We start from the raw sequence: 16,677 nt of genomic DNA on the forward strand, positions 1-16,677 counted from the left end.
TTTTTTTTTTTTATAATCTAGAATGCACCCATAAGCAATTATTATTATTTTTATTTTTATCAAAACCCATAAGCAATTTTGAATAATTAAATTGGTACTGTAAATGAAAGAAAAAAAAAAGGGTTGAGTCTTTAGTGGTATTATTGCATCTCTTTTATTATTATGTCATTTATGTAGTAGGAGAGGGATTTCAATCAAAAATCTAAGATGCATAATGTTTGAGTTTATAATAATTAGGAATCAGAGACCACAACTAAACCATCCCTTTAAAGAAAGAAGAACATTAATCAACTAATTAAACTTACTTTAAAAAATAATTTGTTATGCTAAAAAAAATAATTTATTATTTTAGAGATACGACAACCAACTAACAAGATTGTATGTTATTTTTTTATATTTTATTTTATGCTACAAGACTATTAATTAATCTCGCAAATGTGATCACAACTAAAAGTTGAAAAAAGGAAAACGCAATTTTTTTCCACAGTTGAAGAAGGGAAGAATCTCACATCCAAATATTATTTAAATATTACAAAATAGCCAACAAGGGCTGTTGAAGGGAGAGGATCCTGAGCACAGGATGGGAATCATCCTGATCACGAAATTCAGATCGTTCAATTTTAATCCAACGGTTACAATTATTATAACTTTTAGAGGACCTCCTTGTTTGAAATCGTTGGATTAATTTTGAACAGCCCAGATTTCGTGGTCAGGAGAATTCTCATCCTGAGCTCAGGAGAGGATTCTCTTCCGTTGTTGAATTGATAAGGGCAAAGACCTAGATTCTAGTTCTGCAGTCCGGCCATTTTAGTGGGCGATGTGTAAAAACAAAAACAAAAAAGTGATTTTAAATCTTATTTATAAAATTTGAATTTGACAGCCTATGTTACTGTTTGGACCCAAATTTACGCTATCGGCCTGAGCAATCGAGACCGTAGAATGAGTAAAATTCTGAGCCATTGGATTGGAAGAAGGTTGAGATAATTGATTAATAATTTGTCTAGATAATATTATGATTTTAATAATCACAATATTATCTGGGGAATTATTAAGAAAATTATTTCTAAAAATGTGGAGATAATTGAGGAGTCCAAAAGATTAAATGCTACCGGATTAGAAGATCAAAGGTGGCTTCAATGTCGTGCGGCTATGCATTTTCAAAAAAGGTGTTTTGGATTTGTGCATGTGGTTGGAAGAAAAGGATGTGGCATGCATGGTTGCACGGGCAAATAGGTGGTGATAGGCTTTGGCCTATCATGAGATAAGGAAATGGCCACGTGGAATGCATCCAGAGGATAAGGAAGGAAAAACATGGGCTTTTTGAAAAATGGTGATAATACCGAAGCAAATTTAGGAGATGATGGCTTTCAGTCAGTTTGAATTGAAATCAAATTCTACTAGTGAAGCCGCACCATGCATTTGCTTCTATAAATACAAGGCTGCGAACACCATTCAGGGGACCTCCAATTCAACACACAACTGCCCTGCGCAAAACCTCTCAAACATCTTGAGATTTTTTTATTTTCTTTTTTCCGCCGACACATCTTCAGTTTGGATAAACAGCACTGTGAAGGCAACCGGCGAACATCTTCAGTTTGGATAAACAGCACTGTTGCCGTAGAATCAGCCGTTCCCGAAGCACCTTCAGTTTGGATAAACAGCACTGCGTCGAGGTCGACTGGTTATCTATCCAAGTCTCGGTCGAGAAGGATTTTCAAATCCTTATTGGCAGAGGTCATCTCATTAGCCTTCTCGGCAAAGTGAGGTGTTACCAGGTTACTACATTCGGCACCTTGAGAGCCGAATTTGATATTGAACTTCGTAGAACTAGCAGCCTTGTCTTCAGGCTCGAGAATCCAAAGGCCGAGATTTGTTCCTTCCTCGGCCGCAGTCGCAAGATAAAGAAGTCAACAACGCGCTCAACGCAACATCAACAAATTTTACTCCTCGGCCGAGCTCGGCCGACGAGTTGGCACGCCCCGCATTCAACCGAAGGACGTAGTTAGCTTATTAATTACTCGGCCTGCGCGCCACGTAGGCTTTGTAATTTTTAGGGTCAACATTTTGGCACGCCCAGTGGGACCCAGTGCTAGAACTACGAAGTTCATATGATATATCAAGATTCCAATCTGGCTCAACATAGCCGATTGTACGAGCGCCTAGAGGAATTGAAAAAACACAATGAAGAACGAAAGAGATCTTTGGAAGTGGAAAAAGTTCTTCGTGGCCATAAAGAATTGCAAAAGTCATTCGCTTACATGTTGAGAATAAAAGCTCATGTTACCCTGCAAGAGCAATGGGTAAATGAAGACAGGGCTCGATTTAATGCCTGGCTAGATGGAAAATATTTTCCTTACGTTTTCGACTACAAATCAATTCCATTTGAGGAATGGTTGGTTGAAAAGACTGGGGGGCAATTTTCCGCTTCGGCCGTAATCAGACATCGGCCTAAGAAAATTGTTAATTTGGTCGAGGAACAAAGGCCACCTATCTTTTCGGCCGAGACTAAAAGTGTGGTAGGCCTAGAAGAAAATGTTCAAGTTTCTGAGCCAAAAATTGACTCAGAAAATGATTCTTTAGAGGAGTGTTCCAATGACGACCAATACCGATACACGACTTCAGACCATAAAACCACATCAATTGATATGGTAATTGGAGACATGGTTTTAGATGCTGAAACTACGCCAATCAATATGATTATTGGTGATAAAGCCGATAGGGAGAAATCCCATTCGGCTAAGTTGTTCGAGTTGAAAGCCGAAATTGGCGAAATTGTTATGCCTGGGGAGCATAATAATTGTCCAACACATTTGGCGGCCGATGGTAAAAAATATTTCACCAAGTCAAAAATATTTGGAGAAAATTCTTTATTCGGCCTAGAGCAAAATCAATTTGAGAATTTTGATATTAAAAGATCTCAGCTTGGAATAAAACATCGTTGGCCTCCTCCTGATTATGGTTCGGCCACTTTTATTTCCATTTGCTAAATTATTTTCTTAACCATTCGGCCTCTCGGCCGATACTTAAGAAAATCAGGGGGGCAACAGGCATTAAGCCCTTGTAGAAAGCTAACCAATGACCACCATGTTTATTAGACACATAATAAGTGGTATGCTCGGCAAATGTCCTTGGTTTTTAAAAAAAAAAAAAAAAAAAAAAAAAAAAAAAAAAATATATATTTTTGCAGAAGGCCACCTGTGCTAAGTGGTAGGCCTTCACGTGGTTGGATATTTCCAAAAAAAAAAAAAAAAAAAAAAAAAAAAAAAAAAAAAAAGAGACAACTCTCGGCTGTCTAAGCCGAGGCCAATACTTTAAATGGGGATCGGTCGAAGAACTTCCAAATGACTTCGGCCTGCTTCCACCAAGCCTTGGTCGAGAAATATATATATATATATATATATATTTATATATATATAAAAGAGGTGATAGAAATATGCATGCCCGACAACATCATTCCAAGGCCAATGGGCCAAGTTTTGATTTTGTTTTTTGTGGTTTTGGATTCATATATATGTGATGATGGTCTTCGGCCACTTTAAGACCTCGGCCGACAATGAAGTTCCTCGGCCACGAAACGTATCTAGCTAATGTTCCTCGACCACTTTTATTAGTTATATATAATTAATTATGTATATATAGGCAGGCCGAGCTCCAGGAATGGTTTTCATCGTCTTCGACCCTAGTTCTACTCGGTCTCGGCCCCACTTTATCCTCGGCCCACTTTACAAAACTATATGGCCGAATATATAAAAAAAAATATATATATATATATATGTTTTGGCCGAATGGTTTGTGTTCGCAGTTCCAAGACACGAATAGTGAGATGCTCATTCGGTTAATAAAAGGAGGCCGTTGAGACTGGCATGGAGCCCATTGGTGGAAAACATATGAATTTCCTCAAAGCCGAGTGATGGTGGTTTTGATAATGTGACTTTAACCCAATGCTTCTTGAACTCGGCTCATTTCTCTCGGCCCCATATGGTTTAGCCACTTTTACAAGTCACTAACATATATATACACGAACACACATGCCGAGCTCGGCGAGATGATGCTCGGCACAGGTTTGTTTTATGTGTGTGTGTGTTTGTGTGTATGTGTGTGTCTATATATATGTATATATATATATATATATATATATATATATATATGCTAAAGGCATGGCAGACAAATCATATCAGGCAATCAACTACCCCTATATATATATATATATATATATATATATATATATATAAATTCCGAGTTAGATGAGAAGCGGTGGCCCATTTGGTGAAACATAATGAATTTCCGTAAGGCCGAATGATGGTTATTCGGTGGTGGTTTTGATAATATTACATGGGTGTTATTGCCAAAAAGCAAAGTTTCTTTTTCAGTGACACGATGAGATTTTGTTGGCTACGAACAATTAATTTCCTTGACCATTCGGCTTATGAGCCGAAGCTCAAGGAAACTGGGGGGCAATGTTTGGACCCAAATTTACGCTATCGGCCTGAGCAATCGAGACCGTAGAATGAGTAAAATTCTGAGCCATTGGATTGGAAGAAGGTTGAGATAATTGATTAATAATTTGTCTAGATAATATTATGATTTTAATAATCACAATATTATCTGGGGAATTATTAAGAAAATTATTTCTAAAAATGTGGAGATAATTGAGGAGTCCAAAAGATTAAATGCTACCGGATTAGAAGATCAAAGGTGGCTTCAATGTCGTGCGGCTATGCATTTTCAAAAAAGGTGTTTTGGATTTGTGCATGTGGTTGGAAGAAAAGGATGTGGCATGCATGGTTGCACGGGCAAATAGGTGGTGATAGGCTTTGGCCTATCATGAGATAAGGAAATGGCCACGTGGAATGCATCCAGAGGATAAGGAAGGAAAAACATGGGCTTTTTGAAAAATGGTGATAATACCGAAGCAAATTTAGGAGATGATGGCTTTCAGTCAGTTTGAATTGAAATCAAATTCTACTAGTGAAGCCGCACCATGCATTTGCTTCTATAAATACAAGGCTGCGAACACCATTCAGGGGACCTCCAATTCAACACACAACTGCCCTGCGCAAAACCTCTCAAACATCTTGAGATTTTTTTATTTTCTTTTTTCCGCCGACACATCTTCAGTTTGGATAAACAGCACTGTGAAGGCAACCGGCGAACATCTTCAGTTTGGATAAACAGCACTGTTGCCGTAGAATCAGCCGTTCCCGAAGCACCTTCAGTTTGGATAAACAGCACTGCGTCGAGGTCGACTGGTTATCTATCCAAGTCTCGGTCGAGAAGGATTTTCAAATCCTTATTGGCAGAGGTCATCTCATTAGCCTTCTCGGCAAAGTGAGGTGTTACCAGGTTACTACATTCGGCACCTTGAGAGCCGAATTTGATATTGAACTTCGTAGAACTAGCAGCCTTGTCTTCAGGCTCGAGAATCCAAAGGCCGAGATTTGTTCCTTCCTCGGCCGCAGTCGCAAGATAAAGAAGTCAACAACGCGCTCAACGCAACATCAACAAATTTTACTCCTCGGCCGAGCTCGGCCGACGAGTTGGCACGCCCCGCATTCAACCGAAGGACGTAGTTAGCTTATTAATTACTCGGCCTGCGCGCCACGTAGGCTTTGTAATTTTTAGGGTCAACAGTTACATTTTGACATCTTTCAGGATTCTACTCTCTATCAAATTAAATATTATTTTATTACACTATTTTCTTTTCTTTTTATTTTATTACACTGTTTCTTCAACTCAATTCATAAAGTTTCAATCTTTGTGCAATTCTTCATCCGGGTTTGGCTAAAATCCAACTTCTGATCCCAACCCTCAAATGTGGCGGCCGTGGAGCAAATCAATGGTTCAAATGTACGGCACGTCATCCCCATCCTCCCTCTCCTCCTTCAAAGACATCCAAACACTCTACGCCGACGAAACCGACGACCACTCCCAGCATCCGACAACCGGAGCCGCCACCAAAAAAGCCTTAGTTATTTTCCATCGCGTCCGACTTGCCAACTCGCTCCTCCACGCCTGGTCAGCCACCCAGCCCTTCACATCCTCACACCTCAAACCTCAACTCGTTTGAAATTCGGAGCCTTTGGCGGGTCCTGGGCTTGGACCCAAGATGGTTGAGAGCTTAAGGACGGGGGCGAAATAGGCAGATGACGGCTTGGGAAAAGAGTGAGAGGGGTAGGGGGTGTTGACGAAAAGGGTGACCATGGATGCCATTGAAGGAGGTGACCAAGGTCCAGAGGCCTTTGTTTTTAATCCGAGTTCCTCCAAACGCTTCATTTCAAGGATTGACATCTTTCGAAATGCAGTCTTACATTTGGGTTTTAGGTTGAGATCGTGAAGTTAGTTTCTGGGTTTGGTTTTGAGAAAAGGGAAGGAGGAGGACGAGCAAGGGGGAGATGAGAGTTGTAGATCTGATAAGAAAAATTAATAAAAAAACATTTAACAATTGACAACCTGCTATTCCATGTCATACCACATCAAATTTAACTTTTCATTGAAAAATATTGCATCTATTTATTTTTACTGTTATTACTGATTTGAACATTTTAACATCTTCTTTAGAGATGTTTTTATGACCTTGAGAGATGTTCTTATGGCCTTCTCACCCTAAACATCTTTGTGCAAACAAAAAAAGTATAATAAAATATATGACAAATGGTTTGCTAATTACAATTAATAACACTTTTTGTGGCACAACACCTAACACCTATTAACAAAGACTCCATTTACTGTAATTTTATAAGAAATGGTGGGTTGCTTTTTGGCTTTTAACGTCTTTCCATCTTCTGAGCTCCACGGCTCCCCTCCCAGTTTGACTTAAAAATCCCAGCATTGAACTCGTGGTAGATGTATCCGCCGTCCCGAGCTTTCCTCCACTTTCGAATGCCAAAGTCAATGCCATGGAGAAATCAGCCATTCGTTGTGAGCTCCTACCGCCTCTCCCATGAGCAACAATCTGACTCCAACCCTCTTGGATAATTCATAATTGGAGTTATGCTACCTCCTCTGGAGCCGATATATCTGCAGTTTTTGGAAAGATAAGAAAACATTTTGGACCCAATTAACGAAGTTCATTCAGTCCCGATTTCTGAAATTAACGAAGTTTATTCTTGGATTAAGTATCCAAAACTCCTCAATATTTTAGTGTATCCATGTCAAATTTCATAAAAGAAATTTAATAATGTTATTAAGCCTACTATCTTCATTTTTTTTTTTGTGCTTTTGAAAAATGTACCCATGTTTTGGTACAATAATTTTTTGGTTAGTTTTGATGGACATACATATAGTGTGTGTGTGTGCGTGTATACAATATATTGGAGAGTATAATTCATCCTTAATATTTTTAATTCCATAATTATGGATTTTATTTAAAATCTCGTTAATATAAATAACTACAAATTTCATTTTTAATTTAAAAATATAATAACATACATAGAAATACATTATTGCATTAATATCAAGGATTTTGATCAAAAACTAAAAACCAAAAAGTTTCAATCAAAGAACATTGGTAGTTATAGACTGCATCCAAAGTGTTCCTATAAAAAATAAGCTAACTCCTCATGGGAATTATTTTTTATTTTTTTATTTTTGAAGGAGGATCATATATTATAACTTGGGCGATAAGAACGCCAAACATAATCATACTATAGTACGACTAGGCAAGCCTAATGGAGGACCTCTGAAAAAGCCTGACCTGGATGGCACGTATGAAAAACTCAAGGGAAGGAAAAAAAGGCCGAGCATGCCAACATAGAGCAAAACACAAACATTAGATTACTACAGACTCCGAATTAATAACCTCTCCATAAGCCATGGGGGCCCTACGCCCGTCCAAAATCCAAAACCTTGTCCATGAAGACCGTATCTCGCAGCACAATGCACAACACCATTCGCATTGCTGGAGCTTTCGTGCATGGACTTGAGGATGAATTTCACGAGCGAACTTTTAGTGTCTACGTTCTGCAAGGGAACCTTGTCATGTGCATGCTTTCTAATTACGAATTGTTTGTGAATCTGAAGGTGCGAAAAGTCGCCTGTCATGCGTTGAGGACGCCGGCCATACTCTCTGCCATGTTTGTTGGAGAAGCCTTAAACTGGTTAATAGATGTACTGAATGATGACTCAATACTTGTTCGGTTACAAGCTTTTGAAACTATGCATCAAATGGCTACCCTTGACCATCTGAAGGTGCAAGAAACACACATGCATACATATGGTAATCTTTGAGTCCATTATTAATCATCTAACTATACATAATAAGTGACAAAACATATGATTCACCTACTGCTTATGGATGCAAAAGCATCTTATACTTTGAGGTGGCAGTGACATGGACCATTTAAACACTTCTATGTATCAGATTAGTGTCTTCATGAAATCGACTTAAAAGAAACATGAGTTGACATTCATAAATCCTGAAAAATGACTTCTAGTTTAAAGTTTGGGTTATTTATAGAACTACAGCAAAAAAACGTACATTGTTTCAGAAAGAGAACAAAATAAACATTCTTTTTGAAACGACAGCAAAATACCCACATTATTTCTAAAACTAAACCAAAATAACCTACATTATTTATAGAACTACAGCAAAATAATACATACTATTTCTGAAACTAAGCAAAAATAACCCACTACTTCTGGATACAGCAAAATTACACATTATTTCTGAAGAACCAAAATAACGCACAATATTTATGGACAGGAACAAAATAAACACTATTTTGGAACTATTGCAAATAACTCACTCTTTCTGAAACTTAACCAAAATAACTCATACTATTTCTGAAACAACAGCAAAATAACTCATATTATTTCTAAAATAACAGCAAAATAACTCACATTATTCTTGAAACTAAACCATATATAATAACTCACATTATTTCTAGAAGAGAACAAAATAAACATTATTTCTGAAACTAAACAAAATAACTAACACTATTTCTCAAACTGACCGAATTGGTTTGAGCATGATTTAAGTCTCAGTACAGTTGGATATTTGTTTGTTCACACAGATTTTTTGCGCATACCTTGATGCGGTTTTATATAGAAATTACTGGATTTATTCATCCTGACTTCACTTTTGTATAATTCCACCTACATGCCATGTTTTAATGATTAGAAAAATGGATTTTGTTAAAAGTGTTACATATGTAAAGATTGAATACATTGAGGAGTCACTCTTCTGTATCTGGTGAAGAGGAATTACAATAACTCATGAAAGTGGCCATGACGTTTGAGGAAAATTTTTACTTCTGCCACAAGTCAGGTACTTTATCTAAAACATATTTAATTAACTTGATTGTCTATGTTGCCACTCTGTTTGCGTGATGAATATCAATGAATTCTAAGTTTAGAAGGTTTTTTGTTTTACTCCCACAGCTACAATTCTCTAAGCATGCTTACAATGGAAACCATGATTCAGAACAGTGTGTATATGCCTTTGCAAGCTGATCCTACCGATAATAGAACTACGTCCTTTATCTCTGCTTGCATGCTTTTTAACATGGAGAAAAATTGAATTTGTATGTTAGAATTAGCATTCTTCTTGGTGTTCAACTGGTTGGAAAGGGTTCTTGAGATTGTATTTTGGAATTAGTGTTTTTGATTAAGAACAAAAGGTCAATAATTCCCTTCCTAAATTCCACATGTACGCAACTAGTATTGCTTATTGTACATAATTTTACAAATTTTACATGTTTTATATTATTTTAAAAAGAATTACCCTGTAACCTCCCCCACCCCTCTCATCTCTCTGATCCTAGGCCTATGCTTACGTGGTTATTTATGAAAACTTTCTGATAGGCACTAAGTTCAAACTTGCAAGATTGTGTGATCGAACCTCAAGAAGAGAGCTAGAGCAGGGATTTAGACCAAGGCATAGTCTTGGGAGCTCCAAAGGAGTAACTTGAGGAATGTGTCAATAAAAACTTTTGTACTTTTGTATATAACAATCTACCAAATGTTTTCAATGTAAATAGTATTAATGTTGGGAAGTGTTATTGGCACTTCAAAATTCTCATTCTACACTCCTCACAAGTGTATTTTTCTTTCCTAATATAGAAAGTTTGGCGTGTGGAATAAGATTTTTGGAGTGCTAATAACAATTCCCTTAATGTTTTGCAACACAATCTTTTATATCTTGCACACGTAATCTTTCATACAGTTTTCAATCTTGCAGCAACGCATGGATACAAATTTCTAGTCTTACCCTAAACCCAAAGCACGTATGGACGACAATCATAATTTCCACAATAAAAGGATTCAAATTTTCACATTCACTAGTTCAATAACACGTATTGGATGGCGGCCCATCATAATCATATCTTACTCATGACGTGTTGGTGTGGCTTTGGTTGAGCCAAAATTGGAGTCCCACATCGGTGGGCGAGGAGAGCATCAAGTGCTTTATAAGGAATGGTTCCACACACATACATTGCTGAGGCTTTTTGGCAAAACCCCATATCCGTTGCGTTTGGGTGGCTAAAGTGACCGAAATATTGGCAATTCAACTTGTGTGTGTGTGGGGGGGACCCATTGGCAACCCATCGGTTGGCAATCTATAGATGTGTGTGCTTCCACACAATAGTTGGTATCAAAGTCCATACAACGTTTAGGATTGGTGACGCTCACGATATTTGAAGTTGGAGAGCTTGTTTGAAATTTGGTATCGTGTAGCTCTATTTAAATTTGGATTGTGGACGTCAATTTGGAGATGGCTCGAATCACTTCAGGTGGAGTTTGTTGGCGTGGCTTTGATTGAGGCAAAATTGGAGTCCCACATCGGACAGGTTTTATAGACTTGTAGTTGAGATTGAGACGTCAATATTGATGTTTAGTTTTATATAGGCTGTTTGTCGGCCCCTTCCATATTCCACATAAATAATTCCTAATCATCGGTCGGTTACGTTTGCATTTTCTTGTTGGATTCTTTATAACAAACCAAAAGAAAAAACAAAAACTTGGGACAGATTATCCAAAAGTGCTGCCAAAGTAAGCAGAATAATATCTTCAAAAAGATGAAATGATAATTGACTAATACATAAAATCAGGAGCTGATTAGATGATACTTTGCAAGATTCATGCACCACATTCGCCTTTGCAGTTCAAAGTGGGTGAAGCATTACCTGAACTCCGTGTTGTGGACGAACTGTCACATACTGAATGGGCGAGTGAACATAACCTGGGGATAGAGTGAAGGAGTAGCGTTGTAGAATCATTGACACAGCAATCTTTGCTTCATTGATTGCAAAGTTTAAGCCCACACAACTTCGAGGTCCTATTCCAAACGGCACAAATGCACCTATGTTATTGTTAGTTGCTTTAGCAACCCCTTCAGCAAATCTCTCTGGTTTGAAAAGTTGTGCGTCCTGTCCCCAGATTCGAGGATCGTGGTGAAATGATAGATTTGAGATAACTAATGCAACATTAGCAGGAACAATGACATCTCCCAGTCTAACTTCCCTTTCAACTTTCCTTACAAAACCAGCAACAGGGGGATATAACCTTAGAGACTCATTGAAGATCATACTCATCTGCATGAACACGAAAAATGGATACCAAATCAAGATTACTTCCAATCTTAGTTTTGCCACTTAAGATAAGCAGTTGATTAATTAGTGGTTGACTTTCTTACTGTTTTCAGTTTGGTAATGCCATCGAGATTTGGAGTTTGTTTCCCAAATAATTCTATGACCTCCTTTCTTGCTTCCTCTTGCCAATTCGTATGGAGTGCTAGAAGAAAGACGGTCCAAGCAAGCAAAGTATTGGTGGTTTCTTGTCCAGCAAAGTAAAAAGTCTTGCACTCGTCAACCAAATCATCCACCGAAATCCTCTGGCCGTCATTGGCAGCATGACGAGCCTTCAAAAGTAATCCAAAAAAATCACTCCCAAAGCCGTCCTCATCCCCACTCATTGCCGTCTTTTCTCTTTTCTTAGCGATATCCATTATGGAGGCATATACACCTTTCTTAAGTTTTTCTGCTTCGATCTCGTCACTAGTTTTGAAAATTTTACTGCAACATTGAGCAAAAGACTAACAACCATGAGAACACAAGTAACACTCCAAGAATATTTGTGGAATGAACCGAGATTTTACCTGATGCCAGGAATCCTGACTGTGAGGGCGTTTTTAGAAAGTAGGAAGGCTAACTTCATCAACATCTCAAAAATGTTCTGTCCTTCTAAATAGCTGCTGCCAAATGCTGTTCTCGAAATCACTTCTGAAGTGAACAACCTGAACTCTTCAAACACCTCAATTTCTTTTTCTTCATAATTTCTCCACCTTTCAAGCATCGTCTCTGCACTAGCTACCATATCTGGAAACATACTCTAGACAAATAATACTGTCATGCTATCAACAAATTTAGCTTCAGCAATCTTTACCACAGTAACTGTAAAAAACTTACTTTTAAACATTCTCCATTGAAGGCATGGGTAGCAAGCTTTCTCATTTTTCCCCATTTTTCACCTTCAGTTGTTGTCACAAGGCCATCTCCTAATAGCTTCTTCACAAAGGTATCGGGCTCTCTTTTCGGGTAAGCTTTATCCTTGTTACTCATTATCTCTTTGCATAACTCAGGTTCCTCCGTAATGACCAACTGTGCAAGAGAACCATGCCACTGAAGATATTTCTTCCCTACAATTTCGTACAAAAAAATGACCAAAATTTACGTCGGAACAATTTGAAAAACAACAGTTAACTAAAAGTGAGACATAGCTTGTTAGTTGTTACCATATATCTGTGACCAAGAGTGTATGTGAGGTACAACTCCAGAAACTATGTCGTGAGATAAATTCTTGGGCCTGCGCATGACTTCCTTTTTCATGTCGGATATTTCTTTTGTGTTTCCATGGATAAGTCTGTAAGGAGGACCTTTGATCCCCTGCGCTTTCATCATCTTTTGTATCCGAGTCGGAGTCCACCATAGTTTGTGCAGGATCTTGATGAGGACAAAGACAAGAAACACACACAGAAGGCTTGAAAGAATGGCCACCATGCCTCCCAAAGAACTCATTTTTTATTAACTGATCAAATTTTCCAGTCCGGAGTCCAAAGTTTCCTCATCTTTATACTCAAGACAAATGACCCCACACCTAAACGTGTTAGCTTCTGATTGTTAGCTTACTTTTCTGACTACTCACTACAATCCAAAGACATTGCCGCAGTATTAGATTTAACAAAATGGCCACAATGTCGCGTGCTTTGACTGGAAAATGATGCGGAGAATCTCACGATCATCATCATTTACCGTGTATCGTACGGCCAGAAATTATTTGAAATTTAAAATTAAATATAAATAATACCTAATAAAAATTAACCGCACGATGTACAATGTACGATAAATGGTCATGATCACGAAATACCCCGAATTCCCAGGAAAAGGATCTGGTCCTATTGAATACTGGGGGTTTGCAGCCTTGTAATTTTTTTTAGTGTTAGAAAGACTAAATTTGCAAACTAAATGATGTATTGCCAATAAAAATAAGCATGTATATTAACGTGTAAGTAATAAACCAATCATCAACTTTTATGTTTTTTTAGTTTTCAAAATTTTATTTACAAATTTAGTCTCTCTAGCATTACTCTTCTTCTTTTTTTTTTTTTTTTTTTTTTGTTTTTTTTGTGTTATCAATTAGATTTAGTGATTAAATTTAGCCATTCATTTTTTTTTTGGAATAAGGCTTGGCCGCTGAAAGAAGAGCAACAAATCTTGCTAAAATGAATAAGTTCTCAATCACAAATGAACACGTGACCAAACAATTATTGAATTGAAAACTTGAACTAACATCACTCCAAATAAAAGAGCACATTCATTTTTAATTGATTTTTCAACACGTCTTACTATTCTTCTTCCAACAGCCAATCATTGTTCTTTTCTGGATCGTCAATACTCTGCATTTAAAAATTGAAAGAATGGCTATTATGCCTCCCAAAGAACTCATTTTTTGTTAACTCATCAAAATTTCAGCCGTCCGGAGTCCAAAGATTCCTCAGCTTTATGCTCAAGACAGATGACCCGTCTAGAACACCTAAACGTGTTTGCTTACTTATGTGACGACTTCCTACAATCCAAAGACATTGCCATAGGTAAGTGTTATTGGCATTCCAAAAATCTCATTATACACTTCTTATAAGTGTATTTTTCTTTCCAAATATAGAAAGTTTAGAGTGTAGAATGAGATTTTTGGAGTACCAATAACAATTCTCTTGCCATATTATTAGATTGATAAAATGGCTATAATGTCCCGTGCTATTGAATACCCAAGATTTGTAGCCGCATAATTTTTTATTTTTTGTTGTTGTAGCAGTTAGATTTATTGATTAAATTTAGCCATTCATTTTTTTTGAGAATGCCGTTGAAAGAAGAGTAGTAAGTCTTGCTAAAATGAATAAGTTCTCAATCACAAATGAACACGTAACCAAACAATTATTGAATTGAAAACTTGAACTAACATCACACCAAATAAAAGAACACATTCATTTTTAATTGATTTTTCAACATATTTTACTATTCTTCTTCCAACAGTCAATCATTGTTCTTTTCCGGACCGTCAATACTCCGCATTTAAAAATTGAAAGAATCGCTATTATGCCTCCCAAAGAACTCATTTTTTGTTAACTTATCAAATTTTCAGCCGTCCGGAGTCCAAAGTTTCCTCAGCTTTATGCTCAAGACAAATGACCCATCTAGAACACCTAAACGTGTTAGCTTACTTTTTTGACTACTTACTACAATCCAAAGACATTGTCATAGGAAAGTATTATTGGCACTCTAAAAATCTCATTCTACACTTCTTACAAATGTATTTTTCTTTCCAAATATAGAAAGTTTAGAGTGTAGAATGAGATTTTTGGAGTGCCAATAACAATTCTCTTGCTATATTATTAGATTGATAAAATGGCTATAATGTCCCTTGCTATTGAATACCCGGGATTTGTAGCCGCATAATTTTTTATTTTTTGTTGTTGTAGCAATTGGATTTATTGATTAAATCTAGCCATTCATTTTTTTAGGAATAATGATTGATTATTGAAAGAAGAGTAATAAGTCCTACTAAAATGAATAGTTTCCAATCACAAATGAACATATGACCAAACAATTGAAAACTTAAACCAACATCACTCCAAACAAATGAACACATATTTACTTTGAACTATTTTTCAACATAATTTGATACTCGTGTTTCAACAACCAGGTATTGTTTTTTATTTTTATTTTTTAATGGTAATCAATGCTACACATTGTTAAAAATTGAACTTCCTTTACAAAAAGAGAGAGCAATGAACTTCCCATATCTTTGTATCCGCAGACGGCACTACAAACTGTATCCACCCTTAAATATTATTAGATATCTCGAATGGATAAGATTGTTATGATGACCGTTTGTGAATTTTAAAGGGACAATGATTGTCTGCATTATTACTTTCCGTGACTTTTTGTTTATGTAATCACTACGTCAACATTTTATATTACTATTCATTTTTATATTATTATCTTTATAAAAAAATAATATAAAATGTTGACCTGACTTAACCGTGACCATACAAAATAGAAGGACACGAAAAATGAAAGGTTGGACAATCCTTGTCCATTTTAAATGGCGTTGAGCTGACATGGCATTGACATAGCTTCCTTGGCTAGAGAGTAGGTGCTCTTTCTACGCATGCAATTTGTTTTATATAATAATATAATTGCATTAAGAGAGTGAGAATAAATTGATTTTGAACTCGTCATATTTTTTTTGTCAAATAATAAATTTTAGTTAGATTCTAATAGATAAGTTTACATCTTTCGTAAAAATATTGAAAAAAAATTTCGGGTCCTATACAATTCCATTTATGATCACCACCAATCATTGAGACGGAAGTTGCTACTTCATGTGCCGCACGGTTGTTCACCCTATGAGTAAAATCAAACAACAGACTCAACAGAATTAGCAAGGGACCATGTATCATAAATAAGCCCTCCCATTGCCGCGTCAACTTCAATTTTTCGATTAACCATTTGTATATAATTAAGATCTCTCACTTACAAAAAAAGAATAATATCATTAAATTGTAGTACTAAAAGGCTCTAAAATATAATAATAATAATAATAATAATAATAATAATAATAATAATGGTTTTTATCCCAAACATTTATGATTTCAACAAAGGCAAATGCTTAGAATTATGACCACATTTTGTAGACGGTAAGGGTGCGTTTGTTGCACCGAACTATTTCGAACTGAACTAACTGTCTTGGCTTAGACTAAGCTGAATAAGAATAGTGAAGTGTTTGGTATACTATCGGACTAAATCACGGACTAAAATATTTTACAATTATTAATACACTGTTTTTATCTTAAAAAAAAATAAACAAATTACACCTATTTTTATTGGACTCTCTCTCCCCTGTCTCTCTATTTTCTTCGTTCATTTACTTTGGTTCTTCACGCCCAGATTTGCTAAACTCAAACCAGAAAAAATAAAATCCATATCTTCTCTTCTTTTCATTTGCTTTCTCTTGAATTCAAACTCATATTTATCTTCTTTTAATTTACTTTTCTCTTCAAATCAAACATAGAAAAATTACCATTTTTTTTTTCAATTTGTAGAGGCTTTGTCGATCATCGGATCTGCAAATCGACGAACTTGAGCTCCATTTGGTCCAAAGGGTGAGCTTTGGCTCCTCTCT

General features: G+C 36.5%; 1 protein-coding gene across 1 annotated transcript; it reads right to left on the bottom strand.

The window, feature by feature from the left end:
* Positions 1-10,968: 10,968 nt before the first annotated feature.
* LOC103938228 (cytochrome P450 CYP749A22) lies at positions 10,969-13,052 on the bottom strand. Its single transcript, XM_009348226.3, has 5 exons — positions 12,731-13,052; positions 12,405-12,634; positions 12,095-12,327; positions 11,633-12,011; positions 10,969-11,531 (listed from the first exon to the last, which is right to left on the bottom strand). Exons 1-5 carry the CDS (start codon positions 13,011-13,013, stop codon positions 11,103-11,105), a joined length of 1,554 nt encoding a protein of 517 aa, XP_009346501.2. The 5' UTR covers positions 13,014-13,052; the 3' UTR covers positions 10,969-11,102.
* Positions 13,053-16,677: the final 3,625 nt, after the last annotated feature.

Source organism: the organism of the source record quoted next, unplaced genomic scaffold (genome assembly GCF_019419815.1).
Source record: "Pyrus x bretschneideri cultivar Hongxiangsu unplaced genomic scaffold, Pyrus_bretschneideri_v1 Contig3, whole genome shotgun sequence".
NCBI lineage: Eukaryota > Viridiplantae > Streptophyta > Magnoliopsida > Rosales > Rosaceae > Pyrus > Pyrus x bretschneideri.

What these genes read in the sequence shown, in the direction of transcription:
- LOC103938228 (XM_009348226.3), bottom strand. Translation starts at nt 13,013, where the DNA reads ATGAGTTCTTTGGGAGGCATGGTGGCCATTCTTTCAAGCCTTCTGTGT. An exon ending in GTCAGGATTCCTGGCATCAG is followed by an intron (nt 12,012 to 12,094) that starts GTAAAATCTCGG and finishes TCAATGTTGCAG; the next exon opens with TAAAATTTTCAAAACTAGTG. An exon ending in GCATTACCAAACTGAAAACA is followed by an intron (nt 11,532 to 11,632) that starts GTAAGAAAGTCA and finishes GTGTTCATGCAG; the next exon opens with ATGAGTATGATCTTCAATGA.